The sequence below is a fragment of the Solanum pennellii genome, chromosome 3 (assembly GCF_001406875.1).
Source record: "Solanum pennellii chromosome 3, SPENNV200".
NCBI lineage: Eukaryota > Viridiplantae > Streptophyta > Magnoliopsida > Solanales > Solanaceae > Solanum > Solanum pennellii.
The window spans coordinates 60,527,902-60,545,951 of record NC_028639.1 but is presented as its reverse complement, the minus strand read 5'-3'; the positions used below and the strand labels follow the sequence as shown (position 1 = coordinate 60,545,951).

Below are 18,050 nucleotides of genomic sequence, written 5' to 3'. Positions count from 1 at the left end.
CCCCCCCACACACACACACACCACAAAAAAAATTTAAGTTTGTTTTTTTTTAAAAAAAATCAACTTTAAAAATTATTTTCTACTCTAGTAAAAAATAAAAAAATATTTCTCAAAAACATTTTTCATTCAAAAAACAAACAGTAAAATATTTTCTACTCACTGACCAAACATGTGAAAATAAGTCAAATATCTACTTGTTTTCCAGGAAAACATTTTCTAAAAGAACATATTCCTTCATACCAAACACACCCATAATGTAATATATTTGACCAGATTACCCTAGAAAAGATTTTTCCAAGACTTAAGGATTTTTTTATGTAAGTGTTTCCTGTTCATTCGTTTCTTCCATAATTCGGTTTCCTCCCAGAACTGAAAAGAATATCCATAGGATTTTATCCATTGAAAGCTAGGGTTGTTTTTTGATGGCACAACATGTGGGTAGCTTAATTATGAATAATTTTCAATTCTAGTCCATTCAATTATTGTCTTTCTAGTATAGAATTATAAACCTAGCCTACCTGGAAACCCCATAAAATTGATTCTTTGAGCATATGAATTACATAGAAGTAGTTAATGAGGTTGAAATAGTAATCTAGTTATTACAAAGAAAGTGTCCGCAACACTGAACAGATTCTCATACTTGATTTCCATTTCCAGATTTCTACACTCTTGACCCACGAAGATCTACACAAAGGTACTACAGCCCTAAACAACTAAAATGACTCGCACTGGTCTTTACACATCTACTGAATAATCTTAATGGTAGCCAAATAGTTGTTATCTACTGAAACTTTGTTGAGGAAGAGTTTTCCTTGTCATATTTTTGTTTATAAAACAACAAACCCATGATTGTCAGACAAAAATGTTAAGCTAGTTTTGGACATCATTATGTTTACATTTTGGACAAAACTTCACACCATACCACGATCAGTTTTACTGCTATGAACTCGACCAAATTTTAATTCGATGATGGGGTAAGGTGCTAATTTTTTAAGCATTTGTTGTTTGCAGAACTATGTAGTATAGTTAGGCAACTGCCTTGATAGAAATATTGGGGCTTTATGGGAAATCTCTTATTTTCTGAACAGGTAGACTTAAATGGTCTATGAGAGTCATTCAGGGAGGATACGGGATGGTTATGAAAAGGGCAAAGTAGACGGCAAATCAATTTATAGTCTTGGTTTCATTTCAAAAGTTCACGTCCACCTGACTAATACCTGCATAACTAATACCCGCATAAGTAATACCTACATAACTAATACTCGCATAACTCTATTGAGCTACCAAACAACCATCGAAAGATAGAAGCAATTAAAGCATAGTGGTTGCTACTAGTAATGTCTTGTCATTGCTAACAAATACAGGCAGATGGTCATGTTAGTTTGCAACAACACATGGCTGCTTCCATATTATCATACACAATAAAGGACAAGCTTAAAGAAGTTGTAGTAGCTTAAGCTATTCAAGAATCCAATGGTCCATGAAGAACTAATAGGGTGGTGGTTTAAAGAATGTACATTTTTGGATATAATTTTCGTTCTGAATGGTGATCAAACATCATCAGTATCACTTCCTGCAACATGAGTATCATGACTACCCGAGTAATGGCTTCCATCAGGGCCACAAATCTTAAACCTATTGAGTATAAAAGAAGGTACCTCAGTCAGGACTTTTGATATGTTCCAAACTCAATTCTAAAGAAAACTGAAGTAATCAACTGACCGCTCAAGTACTGATTTTCCTTCTTTGTACTTTTGGCTCATCTCATGGGCGGTCTCCTGAAAAGAATTGTAATATTAGGAACAACTAAAACTTCTAGCAACTGCCAAACGACAATGTCTAGCATTTTATCACTCCATACTCACATATTTCCATCCAACAATTGACCCACAACAGACGCAGAAAATGTCTGCCACAGTGTGCAAACCAGTCATCATCACTCTATCTTCCATCTCGCCAGAAGTGACATTCACCCTGTCAAAAGAAAAGAAAGGCGTATAGAACATACAGAACTACAATTGCATTATCATTTTGTATGTTTCTGCTAAATGATAAAAAGAAATGAAGAGATTTGAGAAGAGTAGAACTCTTGAACAGGAAAACAATCAAGTTGAGCATAATATATGTATTTTAGCCATGTAACTATTGTAATGCTGCTACCAAGTGGAAAATAACCCAAGTCAAGTAAGAATTTATTCAATATATTGATGTTTTAATATTTGTACTCCTGGAAAATACACTCAAAAGTACACGATATAATAGTCTGGTGAAATCCCCACTAGGTTCTATAGTGATTCAAATAGATCAAATTTTGGTGCTAATTTTATAGTCAATGACACAAATGCATGAAGATATACATATAAAGTACCATGTCTTTAACAAACTAAACCTACAAGGTATAGCCTATCTTGTTCAACTTTCATGTACACTCAAATATTCTAGGTTGGTTATGAATTATGACCTTCCATAACAATAATGACTTAGAACTAATAACAAAATCAAAGATCCTAAGAGAAATGTCAATAACGCAAATATATGAAGATATAAATATAAAATACCATGTCTTTAACAAACTAAACCTACAGGGTATAGCCTGCCTTGTACACAACTCATCATGTGCACTCAAATATTCTACGTTGGTTGTGACCTTCCATAATAAAAATGACTCAGAGATAATAAAAATCAAATATCCTAAGAGCAATGTCAATGACACAAATGTATGAAGATATAAATATAAAGTACCATGCCTTTAACAAACTAAACCTACAGGGTATAGCTTGCCATGTACACAACTTTTCATGTCACTCAAATATTCTAGGTTGGTTGTGACCTTCCATAATAATAATGACTCAGATCTAATAACAAAATCAAAGATCCTGAGAGCTATGTGACCCATGTAGAGTAAAAGCCAAATAATTTGCACATACTCCAGCTGCACTCAACTTTTGAAAACCAAATCTTTTTTCATATCAAATCATGAAAATTTTGGCTAACTACTACCAACATGAATTCTTCAATACTTCATCTTTTTCACTTTCTAGTTTAACAGTGTCCTCCACACCAGTAAAAGAAGGGTAGAAGTTAAATAAGAGGATTTAAATGGTAGCTTTTTTCATCTTTCTGTACCAGAGGTATGGATTAGCTTGACCGTAGTAACATCATTGTTCATCTAACCAAGCTACAAATAACTCATGTCCCATCAATGCCAACAAAAAGCTTAACATCATCAGAGGAAAAAAATGGTAATTCATACTCTAACAAGAATAAAACCAACAGAAGTTGTAAGTTGCACTTGTGATTTCATGCTGCAAGTTTAAAGATTAGACATGTGAAAATGTCACAAATATATCTGATGATTGAATGTGCAGAATCAAACAAACTTACACTTTACTGAAGAGGTAAGCCTTCCCATGTCTGCAGTGGCAAGACTGAAGGAAAGATCAGAAGGAAAACATAGAGTTAGATGACTTCATGACTCAGAATGACTATATACATTATTTAGGGGCTGAAACAAGAATGTAACATAAACTTCAATATCATTACTTGCAGAATTAACATTTCACTCCATTCAAAAGCATTTGAATTTTCTAAGAAACGGCAGTTTCAAAGCTCCAACACTTGAAAATGTGCTCTGATTTTATGTTATAGAATTCATGGAATTCTTCATAGGACAGATTGACCTACAAAGTCAACTTATATAACAAAGGAAGTCATGAATGCACATTACAATGAAATTAAGCAAAATAAAGTGACCAAACAAGCACCACATTGATCAAAATATAGAAAATAGATCAGTCCCAAGACCCGATCAATGGACTGGGCATAACAATAATATTTTGAAATGTTGAAGTCACTAGCACACAAACATGGAACAAATGGAAAATGCCAATCAAGTATACTCCCAAGTATCAGACTCAACAAACAACTCCTCTAATTCATAATTGGATTAAGCATTCACAAAGAATGCTCGTACAATCCCTTTTACTCCAAAACCAGCAACTCCACAAAACCCAGTTCTTTGATGGTAAAAAGTTCATCTCTTTTAGGGAAAAATTACTCAATCCAAGACATTCTTCACTCACATAGCTGATTTAAAGTAGCCAATTTTTATATACATCTAAAATTACTTAAACAAACCAATAACAATTCCTAACAAGTTCTAGAAAAGAAACCGAAACCACCGATCAAGCCAAAAGATTGTATTTTTACAACAAAATAAATCAAAATCAAAATCCAATTAAAAAGATCTCAATTTCAAGAAATCACAACAACAGAGTGATCAAACAGAAAAGACGGAGGAAACCTTGGAAACAATGTTTTCAGAAAGGGCAAGATGAGTTCCACAGTGCTTGCAGCTGTAGATCTTGCCTTCAAGAGTCAACACAAATAATCTCCCCATCAAAGATTTTTGAGATCACAAGAAAATTGATAAACCAAAATGGAAATGGACTTGCCCAAAAAGGGGTAATAGTTTTTGTTTCGGCTGGAAGATAGTAAGTAACGTCAGGAAAAAGGAAAGGACTCAATGTGTGAGGGACTCTTTGAATAATTTAATGCTACTTGCTTTTTTCCTTTTTAGTCCATTTAAAAATGGAAAAGATAAAAAATATCCTTAAATTAGGTGAAATGAATAAAAATGTTATTATTTTATGAACAAAATTACCCGAGCAGTCAATACTTTGGTACATATACCCTTATCGTTGATAATTTGGTCCAAAAGTACCCTATAGTTACTAAATGGATCAAAAATATTATTTTTCAAATAAATATATTATTTCTTTTATTTTTAAACATATTTTGTTCCAGTGCACTGATCACAGACACCCCATCATAAGAGCATGTGCTAGCTAATGCATCCTTACTAGGATAAAGAAATCATAGCCCAAACATATTCCTAGGAGTTTAAGTTTTCCACATGGTTTGATATCTACGAGATCGGGTACTCATAATTTCCCACAAGAAGCATCACAAGAGAAATGTAAGACATACTTTTTCTTTCTGATAATTGTATGCATCTAAAGTCAACCATTACGACCAACTGCAGCATTCAGAGTTCGGGAATTATGGGCCCAGCCCTCTACTACTCTCCAATTAAATGTTAAGCTTAGTTCACATGGTATAGAGCTCTAATTTAGACCTAGTTCACAAGTTCCTCAGCCTTTGTCGCCTGAACTAAGCATGGGAGCAGTTGTACATCATACCTCTACATTCAAAAACTAAAATAATTCTCAAATTCAGCAGAGGGCTTCTGCGAATAGCATTTGACTAAACAATGGAGCCACCATTGTGCACACAGTCTGAAATAAAGAACCTGTCAGGGTCTTCCTGTTTAATTAAAGAAATATCCTTTTAGGTTCCTTGAGATCTCCACATCCCTCTGGTGGCTGGATATGGGATGAAATACTTTCAGATAACACAAATGGTCAACATTTCCCTTGTTAAACATAACAAAAGTGAAAATATGCTAATTTCCAATTACATATAATGCATTTCAGCAAAGAAAGAATGTAACAGTAGAATATACATATTCTTACTCTAGATGTCAATGCAGTGGGGTGAGCTCTAGAAGTTCCCAGCTGACTCATCATAATTTTGCGTGATTCCATCTCTAGAGAAGAAAAAAGAAGAGTGCCTGGAGGTGTTAGAAGTCTGAAACAGGAAAATAACATCTCATAATAAAGCATACAGAACTGCAGATAGGATTTAAATAGAATGTCTGGGAAATCTGATTCATGAATCAACAAAATAATTCAACATCAGAGGTTCAAGAAGCCCTTTTTGTTCTGCTTTTCAACTTCACAGAAAGAGGGTGCACCACAACTCCCATTATTTATTTGAATGCTAGAATTTGATATATGGCAGCCATTATTTTTGTACCTAAACTGAATACATCTACAAACTATACGTGTTTTCTCACTGTTCATGATATTAGAATAAAACTTGCTTTGACATCCTTATATTTTATCACTCAAAATTTGCATCCTCAACCCTCTTAGCTATGCTCTCTTGTAAAATCAAGAAATTGAATTCAGCTAGCATGTATTAAGAATACTTCTTGGAGAAGTATGACATCAAAGTTTGAGATGGACATATAAATTGTATTCGGAGTCTTTAGTGTCACATGTCAAACACCTAGCCTTTAACATTTAAAGAGTTCAGTAGACTTGGAGACCTGTATCTGTCTACTAGACACAAGTAGGGCACTTGTCATCACTCCTTAGTCACCCAATAGTTACAACATTAGTTATTTCATTTTAGTAGACATTTCCTTCTAGTAGTAGTTATTTTTCTGAAATAGTGCAATTTTTCATTCCAGTTAGTTAGAAAGACATGTCCAATTTCAAGATTAGATACATTTCCTTCAGTTTTTTTGAGTACTTTAACTCGAGAGATTGCAGGTTCTCTCTCAACGAACCAGTATCATAGGTCGTAAGAAGAAAACTTCATATTTTATACTAGATTCATAACAGGGGCCATAACAACTTGATATCAGAGCCTGGAGTTATGGAAGACCAATTTCAACATCAACTAGCCCAATTGGTGAACTTGTTCCATGAAAAACGTACAACCAATTTGGCCAGACAGGAATCAATAAATGCTCGTTTGGATGCACTAGCAGAAGATTTAGAGAATTCTAATGTCGATTTTGATTCAAATGAAAATACAAGTCTGAATCGTGGTTGGAAGGGAAAAAAATAAAGTGGTAGGAGGGTCAGGTAGAGAATTCTAAGGTCGATCCTTTTAAGCTACGCTTCACACATTGTCTCCTCCACTTGTCATGGTTAAAATCAAAAAGATATACATATTAAAAGTGTTTAACGAAGTGAGAATATGTATGTCCTAAAAGTTTAATGAATTAAAAAGAAAAAAATAAAATAAGTAAGTAAGAAAGGTTTACATATAAATAGACTAACGAGACAAGATGGTAAAAATGATTATGACATAGTTAACTAACACATACATTGGGTGATTATTCTATCAAAGTTCATTAATTATCTTAGTACTATTTTTTTGACAGGACTTGAACGTGTTTTGTGAAATGTGAATCTTATTTAAAAATCGTGTAACTTTAGACTAATCAATTTCCCTATATTAAAGTTCGTGAATCACACAAAAGTTTTTTTACTTTAAACAGTTGGTCAGTTTGATAACATTCAAAAATATAGAAGGCTTCATCGAAAGTACTTAGCATAAACACATAATTACAAAAACAATAATATCATCAAACAAAAATAAATGTAATTTTCAAAAGTGAAATTTGAAGAGGGATAGAGATAGAGTGTACACATATCATATCCGTATTTCTTAGAGATAAAGAAACTATTTCCAATAAACACCAAACTTATAATAAAGCATATTCAAACAAATAGGAAAAAGAAATTTGGGTAAATGAGAATTATAGCAACAAGAAGACAAATGAAAACACATGATTAAGAATTAAAATCAATCTTGGTAGTTTTGCTAGGACGCAAAAACCCCAAAAAAAAGACCTGCTGAGTAGAGAGTTGCACATCATTTAGATAATCCAATAAGTTGCAAGAAAAATTTATATGATGACAGAAAATATACTCGGCTTACAGTAAGTTCTTTGCTACCAAAACTAACTAAACTAAGATAGTATAAAAGAATAATAAAATATGTAAATACAAGTGAAGCCAAAATTAAAAATATGATTATAACTAGATTTTGTTAAATACAAGTGAAACCAAATTAAAAATATGATTATAACTAGATTTTGTAAAAATGTTTGAGCATGATGGTAATTGAACTTTGAAAATGATTACTTATAAGTATTTAATAAAGGTGAATAAATACAAATACGGCAATTAAAAAACTATCATTAACTACTTTATTTATGAATTTCATAGTAATAGAAATATCTGAGATAGAACTTGGAACTTACTATCCTCTTGCCTAGCAGACAAAGATTTACTTCTTTGGAAAGGATGATTCATGCGGATCGACATGAGAGTCCAACTACATTGTCATAATCCATGTTGTATATTTGAAAGAGGTTGATCTCCTTACTTATTTCATGTTATATTCCTCTTCCCGCCGAAGCCCTTTTCTCCTCAGTCCACTAAGACAAAATGTAGATATCTTAAAAAATATTTTGACCTCGCAAATAAAAGACACTCGTAAAAAGATGAAAATGAAGGATAAAATTGGGTATCAACAATTACATTTTCATTTGGATAAAACTTAACACATTTTTGTCGGAATTGTTGTTTTATGAAAGCCAAATATAAAGTAATTTTGCCGTAATTTTGGTATGACTCACTAAGGTCAAACTAAGGTCAACTTTAACACTTCAAAATTTTGAATTAGATTTGAGTCATTAACTTTCATTGCTTTGACTGAGCTATGCTAAAGCAAATGTAAATATATGTAAAAGCTAATATCTTATCATGAACAAGGTGTACAAAAAGGTTGAAATCAAAGAGAATTTAAAATATAAAATTTTGATTGTTGAGGTATGAGTATGACAAATATATGGACTGTAAATGTGACACGCGGACGGTCCACATGTCCAATCATATGCGAGGTTTAGAAGGTTATAAATTTTGAAGTGGAACTAAAGAATTTTCATAAATTTTTGAGGCAATTTAAGAAGAAATTGAACTATCGTTATCAAATTTTAATTTAAATCAAATGTTGTTTAACAAAAGTGAAATAAAATTTTCATATTTAGGCTCGTTACTAGTAAGTCTTCAACATGGGACGGCAGACAATCTTAAACACCCAGTGTGTTATTTCCCTTGGGATCATTCATCCTCGAAATATGAGGACACATTAATCATCTACTTTCTTAAACAAAGCTCTTAGGCATTCAAACTCACATAAGTCTACCTTTTTAGAAGGTCTAATCAATTATTTAAAGACTATTTTATTAAATCGAAAGTTTGCATGATCATATCAATCTCATTCATAAAGTTTCAACCTCATTAACTTCTATTGAACAGTTTATATGCTTAAAATAATCATTTTATGGGATTTCTAGGTTCCTCAAATTCATAATTAAGGCTAGGTTTATAATTATATCACCACAACAAAAATGATCATTAGCCGCTAAATATGTATTTTTAACGGCAATTGATACTCTTTGTATATGTCCCTAAAGCCTTAAGCGATATTAGTTCTAATGACACTTAATTAATCAGTAAAGACTTTAGCACTCTATATTAATGTCAATATATAATGCCGCTAAAAGTTGTTTATGTTGTAGTGTATACTAGTAGACAAAGTTTAACGGAAAAAAATTGAAAATTGTTCATAATTAACCTGCCCCACATGTTGTGCCATTAAAATAATAATTCTAGGTTCCAATGTGTAAAATCCTATGAAGAGCATATCTTTCAATTCAGGGAGGACATCGAAGTATGGAAGGAACGTATGAATGAACCAAAAACACTTGCCTCAAGAGAGAAAATCACCAAGTCTTAGAAATATCTCCTCTCTGGTAAAAAGAAATTACATTATGACTAAGTTTGAATGAGGACTAACTTAAAAACACGAGATACCGTTTCCCGACTTTCACTATAGAGAAACTTCGCTACTTTCTCTATGTAGCATTCCTTCGTTATAGCAATCTCGCTATTTAAAGAAGTGTTCAATATAGTGATGCACTAACTGAATTTCACACTCGATTTTCAATTTCAAGATTTCTATCGATTCTCTTAACTCATGAAGATCTACACAAGGGTACTATCGCCCTAAACAATCATAAGGATGGAACAAGTCGTTACATATTTGCTGAATAATCTAATTGTAGTCAAATAGTTGTTATCTACTGAAAAATTGTTGAGGGAGAGTTTCTTGTATTGAGGATAAAATTGTCATATTTTGCTGATAAAAAATTAAAGTCATGAGCGTCGAACAAAATGTTAGCTAGTCTTGGACATAATTATGGTTTCATTATTTTCATTTGGACAAAACTTCACACTTTTATCTGAATTGTGACCTTATGAAAGCCAAACATCAAATATTTTTGCCCAATAATTTCTTATCGAGTGCAAAATGAGTAAAAAGGTTGAAATTAAAAAAAAATATTAAATTTAGATCGTTGAGGCATGACATATATACACTGTACAAGGGAAACGGGAACGGTCAGCATGTCCAATCACATATGAGGTTTAGAAGCTAAAATTTTCAAGTTAGCTAGAAACTTCCATAATTTTTTAGGCATTTTAGGAAGAAATTGATCATATATTTCTGTAAAATTTTTAATTTAAATCAAATATTGAACAAAAGTAGTGTTATAATAAAACTCTCATATTTACACTCATTACCCGTAAGTTTTCAACATGAGACGACGAACAATAATAACACTCTCATATTTAGACTTATTACTCTTAAGTTCTCAACATGAGACGACGGACAATCTTGAACATTTTGGATGCGACATCCTTTCCCCCTTAGTAACATTCATTCTCGAAATATGACAACAAATTAATCATCTTCTTTCTCAAAAGAAGGTCTTAAGTATTCAAACTCATATAATTTTACCTTTTTATGAGATTTAATCAATTATTTAAAGATGATTTTATCGCGCAGGATCATAACAAAGTCGTGAAGTTGGGACTTCCATGTTAGAGGTCTCAAGTTCGAAAACCCTTGCCAGTGAAAGCAAGGGGTTTGCCTTCTGGGTCAAGCTCGTCCCAACGGGCTTAACTAGTGCGGGTTACCTCTCTTATGTGGTTTGAGAGCTATTGCATAAGAGAGGGGGTTCTACTCTGTGCGCACCCAAAGGGTAGCGGCTGCGGGTTTCCCTTGTCATAAAATAATAATAATAAAAAAAATAACGAAGTTGTAAAGTTTCGCTATAGAGAAGATCGAAAAACAATAACTCGTTTTTATGTTAGTTTTTGTCCGAACTTAGTCATACTGTAAAATATTTGACCAGAGAACCCCAGAGGAGATTTTTCCAAGACTTGGGGTTTTCCTTTAGAGGTAAGTGCTTTCTGTTCATTCATTTCTTCCATAATTCGGCTTCCTCCCAGAACTGAAAGGAATATCCATAGGATTTTATCAATTGAAACCTAGGGTTATTATTTTAATGGCACAACATGTGGGGCAGGATAATTATGAATGATTTCCAATTCTAGTCCGTTAACTAGTATAGAATTATAAACCTAGCCTACCTAGAAACCCCATAAAATTGATTCTTTGAGCATGTGAATCGCTCAACAGTAGTTAATGAGGTTGAAATAGTAATCTAGTTATTACAAAGTAAGTGTCTGCTATAGTGAAACACTAGCAGATTATCATACTCGATTTTCCATTTCCAGATTTCTACGGACTCTTGACCCACGAAGAACTACAGTCTAGACAAGGGTACTATAGCCCTAAACAACAATAATGACGCAATAGGTCATTACACATCTGCTAAATAATCTTAAATTGTAGCCAAATAGTTGTTATCTACTGGAACTTTGTTGAGGGAGAGTTTTCCTTGTCATATTTTTGTCAATAAAACAAAAAAGCCCTGATTTTCAGACAAAGATGTTAGCTAGTTTTGGACATCATTCAGTTTACATTTGGACAAAACTTCACATCATACCAGACCAGTTTTACTGCTATGAACTCTACCAAGTTTTGATGTGATGATGGGGTAAGGTGCTAATTTTTTAAGCTTTTGTTGATTGCAGAACTATGAAGTATGGTTCGGCAACTGCCTTGATAGAAATATTGGGGCCTTATGGAAAATCTCTTATTTTCTGCACAGGTAGACCTAAATGGTCTATGGGAGTCAATCAGGGAGGATATGGGATGGTTATGAAAAGGGCAAAGTAGACGACAAATCAATTTATAGTCATGGTTTTATTTCAGACATTCATGTCCAGACTACCTTTTTAACTAATACCTGCATAAGTAATACCCGCATAAGTAATATCTGCATAACTAATACCCGCATAACTCTATTGAGCTACCAAATAACTACTGTAAGATCGAAGCAATGAAAGCAGAGTGGTTGCTACTAGTAATGTCTTGTCATTGCAAACAAATCCGGGCAGATGGTCATGTTAGTTTGCAACGACACATGGCTGCTTCCATATTATCATACACAATAGAGGACAAGCTTAAAGAAGTTGTAGTAGCTTAAGCTATTCAAGAATCCAATGGTCCATAAAGAACTAATAGGGTGGTGGGTTAAAGAATGTACATTTTTGGATAGAATTTTTGTTCTCAATGGTCATCAAACATCATCAGCATCACTTCCTGCAACATGAGTATCATGACTAGCCGAGTAATGGCTTCCATCAGGGCCAGTAATCTTAAACCTGTTGAGTATAAAAGAAAGTACCTCAGTGGGGACTTACCATATGTTCCTAACTCAATTTTAAAGAAAACTGAAGTAATCAACTGACCGCTCAAGCACTGATTTTCCTTCTTTGTACTTTTGGCTCATCTCATGGGCGGTCTCCTGAAAAGAATTGTTATATTAGGAACAACTAAAACTTCTAGCAACTGCCAAACCACAATGTCTAGCATTTTATCACTCCATACTCACATATTTCCATCCAACAATTGACCCACAACAGACGCAGAAAATGTCTGCCACAGTATGCACACCAGTCATCATCACTCTATCTTCCATCTCGCCAGAAGTGACATTCACCCTGTCAAAAGAAAGAAAAAGTGTATAGAATATACAGAACTACAAGTGCATTATTATTTTGTATGTTTCAGCTAAATGATGAAATAAAATGAAGAGATTTGACAAGAGCAGAACTTTTAAACAGGAAAGCAATTAAGTTGAGCACAATATATGTATTTCAGCCATGTAACTATTTTAATGCTGCTACCAAGTGGAAAATAACCTAAGTCAAGTAAGAATTTATTCTATATATTGATGTGTTAATATTTGAACTCCTGGAAAATACATTCAGAAGTACACAATATAAATAGTTTGGTAAAATCCCCACTAGGTTTTATGGTGATTCACAATAGATCAAATTTTGGTGCTAATTTGATAGTCAATGACATAAATGTATGAAGATATACATATAAAGTACCATGTCTTTCACAAACTAAACCTACAAGGTATAGCCCACCTTGTTCAACTTTTCATGTGCACTCAAATATTCTAGGTTGGTTATGTGTTGTGAGTTGTGACCTTCCATAACAATAATGACTCGGAACTAATAACAAAATCAAAGGTCCTGATAGCAATGTCAACGACACAAATGTATGAAGATATAAATATAAAGTACCGTGTCTTTAACAAACTAAACCTACAGGGTATGGCCTGCCTTGTACACAACTTTTCATGTGCACTCAAATACTCTAGGTTGGTTGTGACCTTCCACAATAATAATGACTCGGAGCTAATAACAAAATCAAAGATCCTGAGAACTACGTGACCCACGTAGAGTAAAAGCCTAATAATTTGCACATACTCCAGTTGCACTCAACTTCTGAAAAACAAATCTTTTTTCATTTCAAATTATGAAAAATTTGGCTAACTACTACCAAGATGAGTTCTTCAATACTTCATCTTTTTTCACTTTCTAGTTTAACAGTGTCCTCCACACCAGTAAAAGAAGGGGTGGAAGTCAAATAAGAGGATTTATATGGTAGCTTTTTTCATTTTTCTGTACCAGAGGTATGGATAAACTTGACCTTAGTAATATCATTGTTCATCTAACCAATCTACAAATAACTCATGTCCCATCAAATAATGGGGAGAAAAGATTAATAGTTAACAACAATCAGTGCAAATAAATCGTAATTTATACTCTAACAAGAATAAAACCAACAGAAGTTGTAAGTTGCAGTGGTGATTTTCATGCTGCAAGTTTAACGATTGGACATGTGAAAATGTCACAAACATATCTGATGATTGAATGTGCAGAATCAAAGAGACTTACACTTTACTGAAGAGATAAGCCTTCCCATGTCTGCAGCGGAAAGACTGAAGGAAAGATCAGAAGGAAAACATAGAGTTAGATAACTTCAAGACTCAGAATGACTACATACATTATATAGGGGCTGAAACAAGGATGTAACATGAACTACAATATAATTAATTGCAGAATCAACATTTCACTCTATTCAAAAGCATATGAATTTTCTAAGGAACAGTAGTTTTAAAGCTGCAACACTTGAAAATGTGCTCTTATTTTATGCTAGAGAAGTCATATGGAATTCTTCATCGAAAGTCATGAATGCACATTACAATGAAATTAAGCAAAATGAAGAGACCAAACAAGCACCAAATTGATGAAAAAATAGAAAATAGATCAGTCCCAGGACCTGATCAATGGACTGGGCATAACAATTTATAGTTCGAATATTGAAGCCACAAACATGGAACAAATGGAAAATGCCAATCAAGTATACTCCAAGTATCAGACTCAGCAAACAACTCCTCCAATTCATCACTGGATTAAGCAGGATTATTGTATGGTATGCTATCAGCAATAATAACTACTATTTTTTTTGTAAGTCTCAAAGAATGCTCATACAATCCCTTTTACTCCAAACCCAGCAACTCCACAAAACCCAGCTCTTTGATGCTAAAAATTCATCTCCTTTAGGGAAAAATTACTCAATCTTAGACCTTCTTCACTCACATAGCTGATTTGAAGTGCCAATTTTTATATACATCTAAAATTACTGAAACAGACCAACAACAATCCCTAACAAGTTCTAGAAACGAAACTACCGATCAAGCCAAAGATTGTAGTTTTACAACGAAATAAATCAAAAACAACATTAAATTTCAAGAAATCACAATGACAGTGTGATCAAACAGAAAAGATGGAGTTAAACCTTGGAAACAATGTTTTCAGAAAGGGCAAGATGAGTTCCACAGTGCTTGCAGCTGTAGATGTTGCCTTCAAGAGTCAACACAAATAATCTCCCCATCAAAGATTTTTGAGATCACAAGAAAAATTGAAGAACCAAAATGGAAAAGGAGTTGTCCAAAAAGGGGTAATAGTTTTTGTTTCACTGGAAGATAGTAAGTAACGTCAAGAAAGGGAAAGGATTCAATGTGTGAGGGTCTCTTCGAAAAATTTAATGCTACTTGGCTTTTTCCTTTTTAGTCCATTTAAAAAATGAAAAAGATCAAAAATATTCTCAAAAATGTGAAATGAATAAAATGCTCTCTCCATTTCATATTAATTTAAGTTTTGACTATTTTTTCATTTTTTAAATTAACCTAAGTTTTCAATTCTCAAGACTATTTTTAAAATATTTTTTCAATTTTACCTTTAAAGTTAGTATTGAAATTAGTTATTATAATTAATGTTTAGTTATTTTTTTTAATAATTAATAAGGATAAAAATAAAAAATTATGTTTAATTTATGTCCTAATCTACTTTTCTTAAAGGGTATGAAACACTCAAAACTTAAGTTAATATGGAATGGTAGGAGTATTATTTATGAACAAAATTACTCGTACAGTCAATACTTTGATACAAATACCCTTATCGTTGATAATTTGGTCTAAAAACAACCTATAGTTACTAGATGGATCAAAAATATTATTTTTCGAGTAAATATATTATTTCTTTTCTTTTAAAACACATGTTGTTCCTAATAAATGTTTTGTTTAAGAACTTTATTCTTGTTTTGTTTCTTTTACAATCACTTATAAGTAATAAAAATGTAGAAAATAATTTTTTCTTCATAATCTCATTTTATCAATTAAAATAGAATAACTACATGTTCTCTTTTTTAACGGATAATATATGTCATACTTATAAGATCGTAGTAAATACATAACTAGTTTTTATTTATATAAAGATAAAATAATTATAATAAGATAGGAATTTTTTTATTATTCCAAATTGATGTAGGATAAATATTTACTAATTAAAATTTATATTAGAGAAAGAATGTTATAAAAAATAATAATATAATTATTGAAAATGGTTTTTGACTTGTTAAGTAACAAGAAAGACATTTTTGGACCAATGTATTAACTGCAAAAAATAATTTTTTAGATCAAATCATAAACAAAAGACATTTTTGTTCATTTCACATAGTTTAAGGATATTTTTAACCCTCTTTCATTTGGAAGATATTTTTTAAGAGTAAAAGAGCACTAGAATTTTGTTATTTGTGCTCCTATGTTTGTTATGGAGTATTAGATTTGTATAAATCGCAGGCGAGTATTTCGTCTGTATAAAAGGCAATAATTGTATATGTGTATCGGTTAGATAATTATATATATGTAACTACTATGTGTATATATATCAATGATTGTGTTTGTGTATCCACATAAAATTTGAATATGTACACAATTGAATCGAAATAAAATATTTGTATATCAAATCTCTCTCGCTCTACACAACATAATTAAACATTGTAATTTGTATAATTTGTGTTTGTATAAAATGAGAAAGAGAGAAAGGCAAAAGAGAACTGGTAGGGGAAGATCTATATTTTTATAATTATAAGTGGATAGAACGAAAATATATATATTTGTGTATACGATTTTCTCTCTTTTAGAACTTCCTTAGTAGTATTTGGGTCCCTCAAGATCTTCTTGCTGTTGCAAGCAACGAATGATAAGTGCTGTTATTTTGCCTTGTATCAGGTGATCATATGATGCCCTTTTGGTGCAGGATCTACATCAAATAAAGTAGTTAATTGTAGTGTAATATCTTATGTTGATGATGACTAAGCATATTCCACTTGGAATAGTCAACTTTTTAATGTATTTTGTGAATTAGACACAGAGAAAGTGGGATTTGATAAATAATCATTGACTGGACCTGCACATGCAACTTGTTCCTTACTGTCACTAGCAGAACCTAAATCTGCAATTGGAGCCTTATCAATCTGGTGTTTCATTACCTCTGTGTGGATCATCACTTTGACTTATTCCTCATGATCATCATCTGATCCTTCAAATGAGGGACCAGTAGCACTCTCATTATCAAGGAGTATATGGGTTATTGTAGTACCATTTTCACCATTAACTTGTGTACTATCAGCTTGTACTTCCCCTGAATTATGATTACCATGTGATTATAATTTAGAGAAAGATTCAATAAAAGTAGAAGGGTGACGTGAGATGTCAATGTTAGTTGAGATTAATTTGGAGACACGGAGGGTAATGTGTTTTTATCAAACAGGTGTCTCGATACATACAACCTTCTTGTATGGGGATGATAACATTCATATCCTTTGTGTTACATGTTTTGCGCTTTGAATAGACAAGGATAAGTTTTTGATGATATATGAAAACATCTATACCCAAACACCTTTGGGCTATTATAATCAGGTTGCTCTCCATATAACGTAGCAAATGGAGTCATCATTTTTAGGAATGAGGAGAGAAGTCTATTAATGAGTACCATTGCAGTGAGGGAAGTCTTAACACATGAAACAAAGATAGCTTAGCATGAAGTAGTAGAGTTAAGAGAATCTCCACAATACGCCTATGTTTTCTTTTGAAATTTCATTTTGTTCAGGTGTGTTAGGACATGAAATATGTCTCACAATACCACAATATTCCAAATACTTGACGAAATCTGTCTTGATAAACTCACCACCTTTATCACACTGAAATATCTTAATTTCTTTAGAAAATTATTTTTTCGCCATTTTCTGGAATTTTACAAAGATTTCAAAATATTCAGATATCATTTTCGATGGAAAAATCATGTATATCTTATGTGATCATCTATAGAACCGATAAAATATTTCATATGTTGAGAAGATTCAACGAGAGCTAGTCCTGATTTCACGTATCAGAACACTTCATTCAATACTAAATGCAAAAAATCGTGAGTAGTAATGTAACCCAACCAAGGGTTGGGATCGTTCCCACAAGGAGTGGTTTTGAGAATCAATAGCCAAGTGCAAATATGATCTAGTCAATCATACCTAAAAATATTTACAAATAAAACATAACGCAAGTTTGGGGTGACACAAGTGTCAAATATCAAAAGGGGGTTTTGTATTCAATTATCAACTAAAACAAGTAATGTGAAAATACAAATAAGTTCTAAGATCTCAAACTTGAAAACTGAAAAATATGAAAACTTCTATTCAAAATTACATCAAAGATCCTTTTAGACTAAAAATTCAAA

General features: G+C 32.5%; 2 protein-coding genes across 5 annotated transcripts; both read right to left on the bottom strand.

The window, feature by feature from the left end:
- Positions 1-1,319: 1,319 nt before the first annotated feature.
- On the bottom strand, positions 1,320-8,027 carry LOC107013836 (protein yippee-like). 2 transcript variants are annotated; one of them, XM_027915390.1, is made up of 6 exons: positions 7,904-8,027; positions 5,535-5,608; positions 3,385-3,428; positions 1,866-1,974; positions 1,723-1,778; positions 1,320-1,635 (listed from the first exon to the last, which is right to left on the bottom strand). In XM_027915390.1, exons 1-6 carry the CDS (start codon positions 7,965-7,967, stop codon positions 1,551-1,553), a joined length of 432 nt encoding a protein of 143 aa, XP_027771191.1. In that variant the 5' UTR covers positions 7,968-8,027; the 3' UTR covers positions 1,320-1,550. The 2 variants fall into 2 exon arrangements, with proteins under 2 accessions (XP_027771191.1, XP_015069198.1); XM_015213712.2 differs by lacking the exons at positions 5,535-5,608; positions 7,904-8,027 and adding an exon at positions 4,304-5,519.
- Positions 5,535-15,033, bottom strand: LOC107013835 (protein yippee-like). 3 transcript variants are annotated; one of them, XM_027915392.1, is made up of 6 exons: positions 14,776-14,871; positions 13,872-13,915; positions 12,512-12,620; positions 12,369-12,424; positions 12,164-12,281; positions 5,535-5,608 (listed from the first exon to the last, which is right to left on the bottom strand). In XM_027915392.1, the coding sequence occupies exons 1-5, from the start codon at positions 14,869-14,871 to the stop codon at positions 12,197-12,199; spliced, it is 390 nt and encodes a 129-aa protein (XP_027771193.1). In that variant the 3' UTR covers positions 5,535-5,608; positions 12,164-12,196. The 3 variants fall into 3 exon arrangements, with proteins under 3 accessions (XP_027771193.1, XP_027771192.1, XP_015069197.1); XM_027915391.1 differs by lacking the exon at positions 5,535-5,608 and adding an exon at positions 7,967-8,080; XM_015213711.2 differs by lacking the exon at positions 5,535-5,608 and having other exon boundaries at positions 11,791-12,281; positions 14,776-15,033.
- Between the last annotated feature and the right edge of the window lie 3,017 nt (positions 15,034-18,050).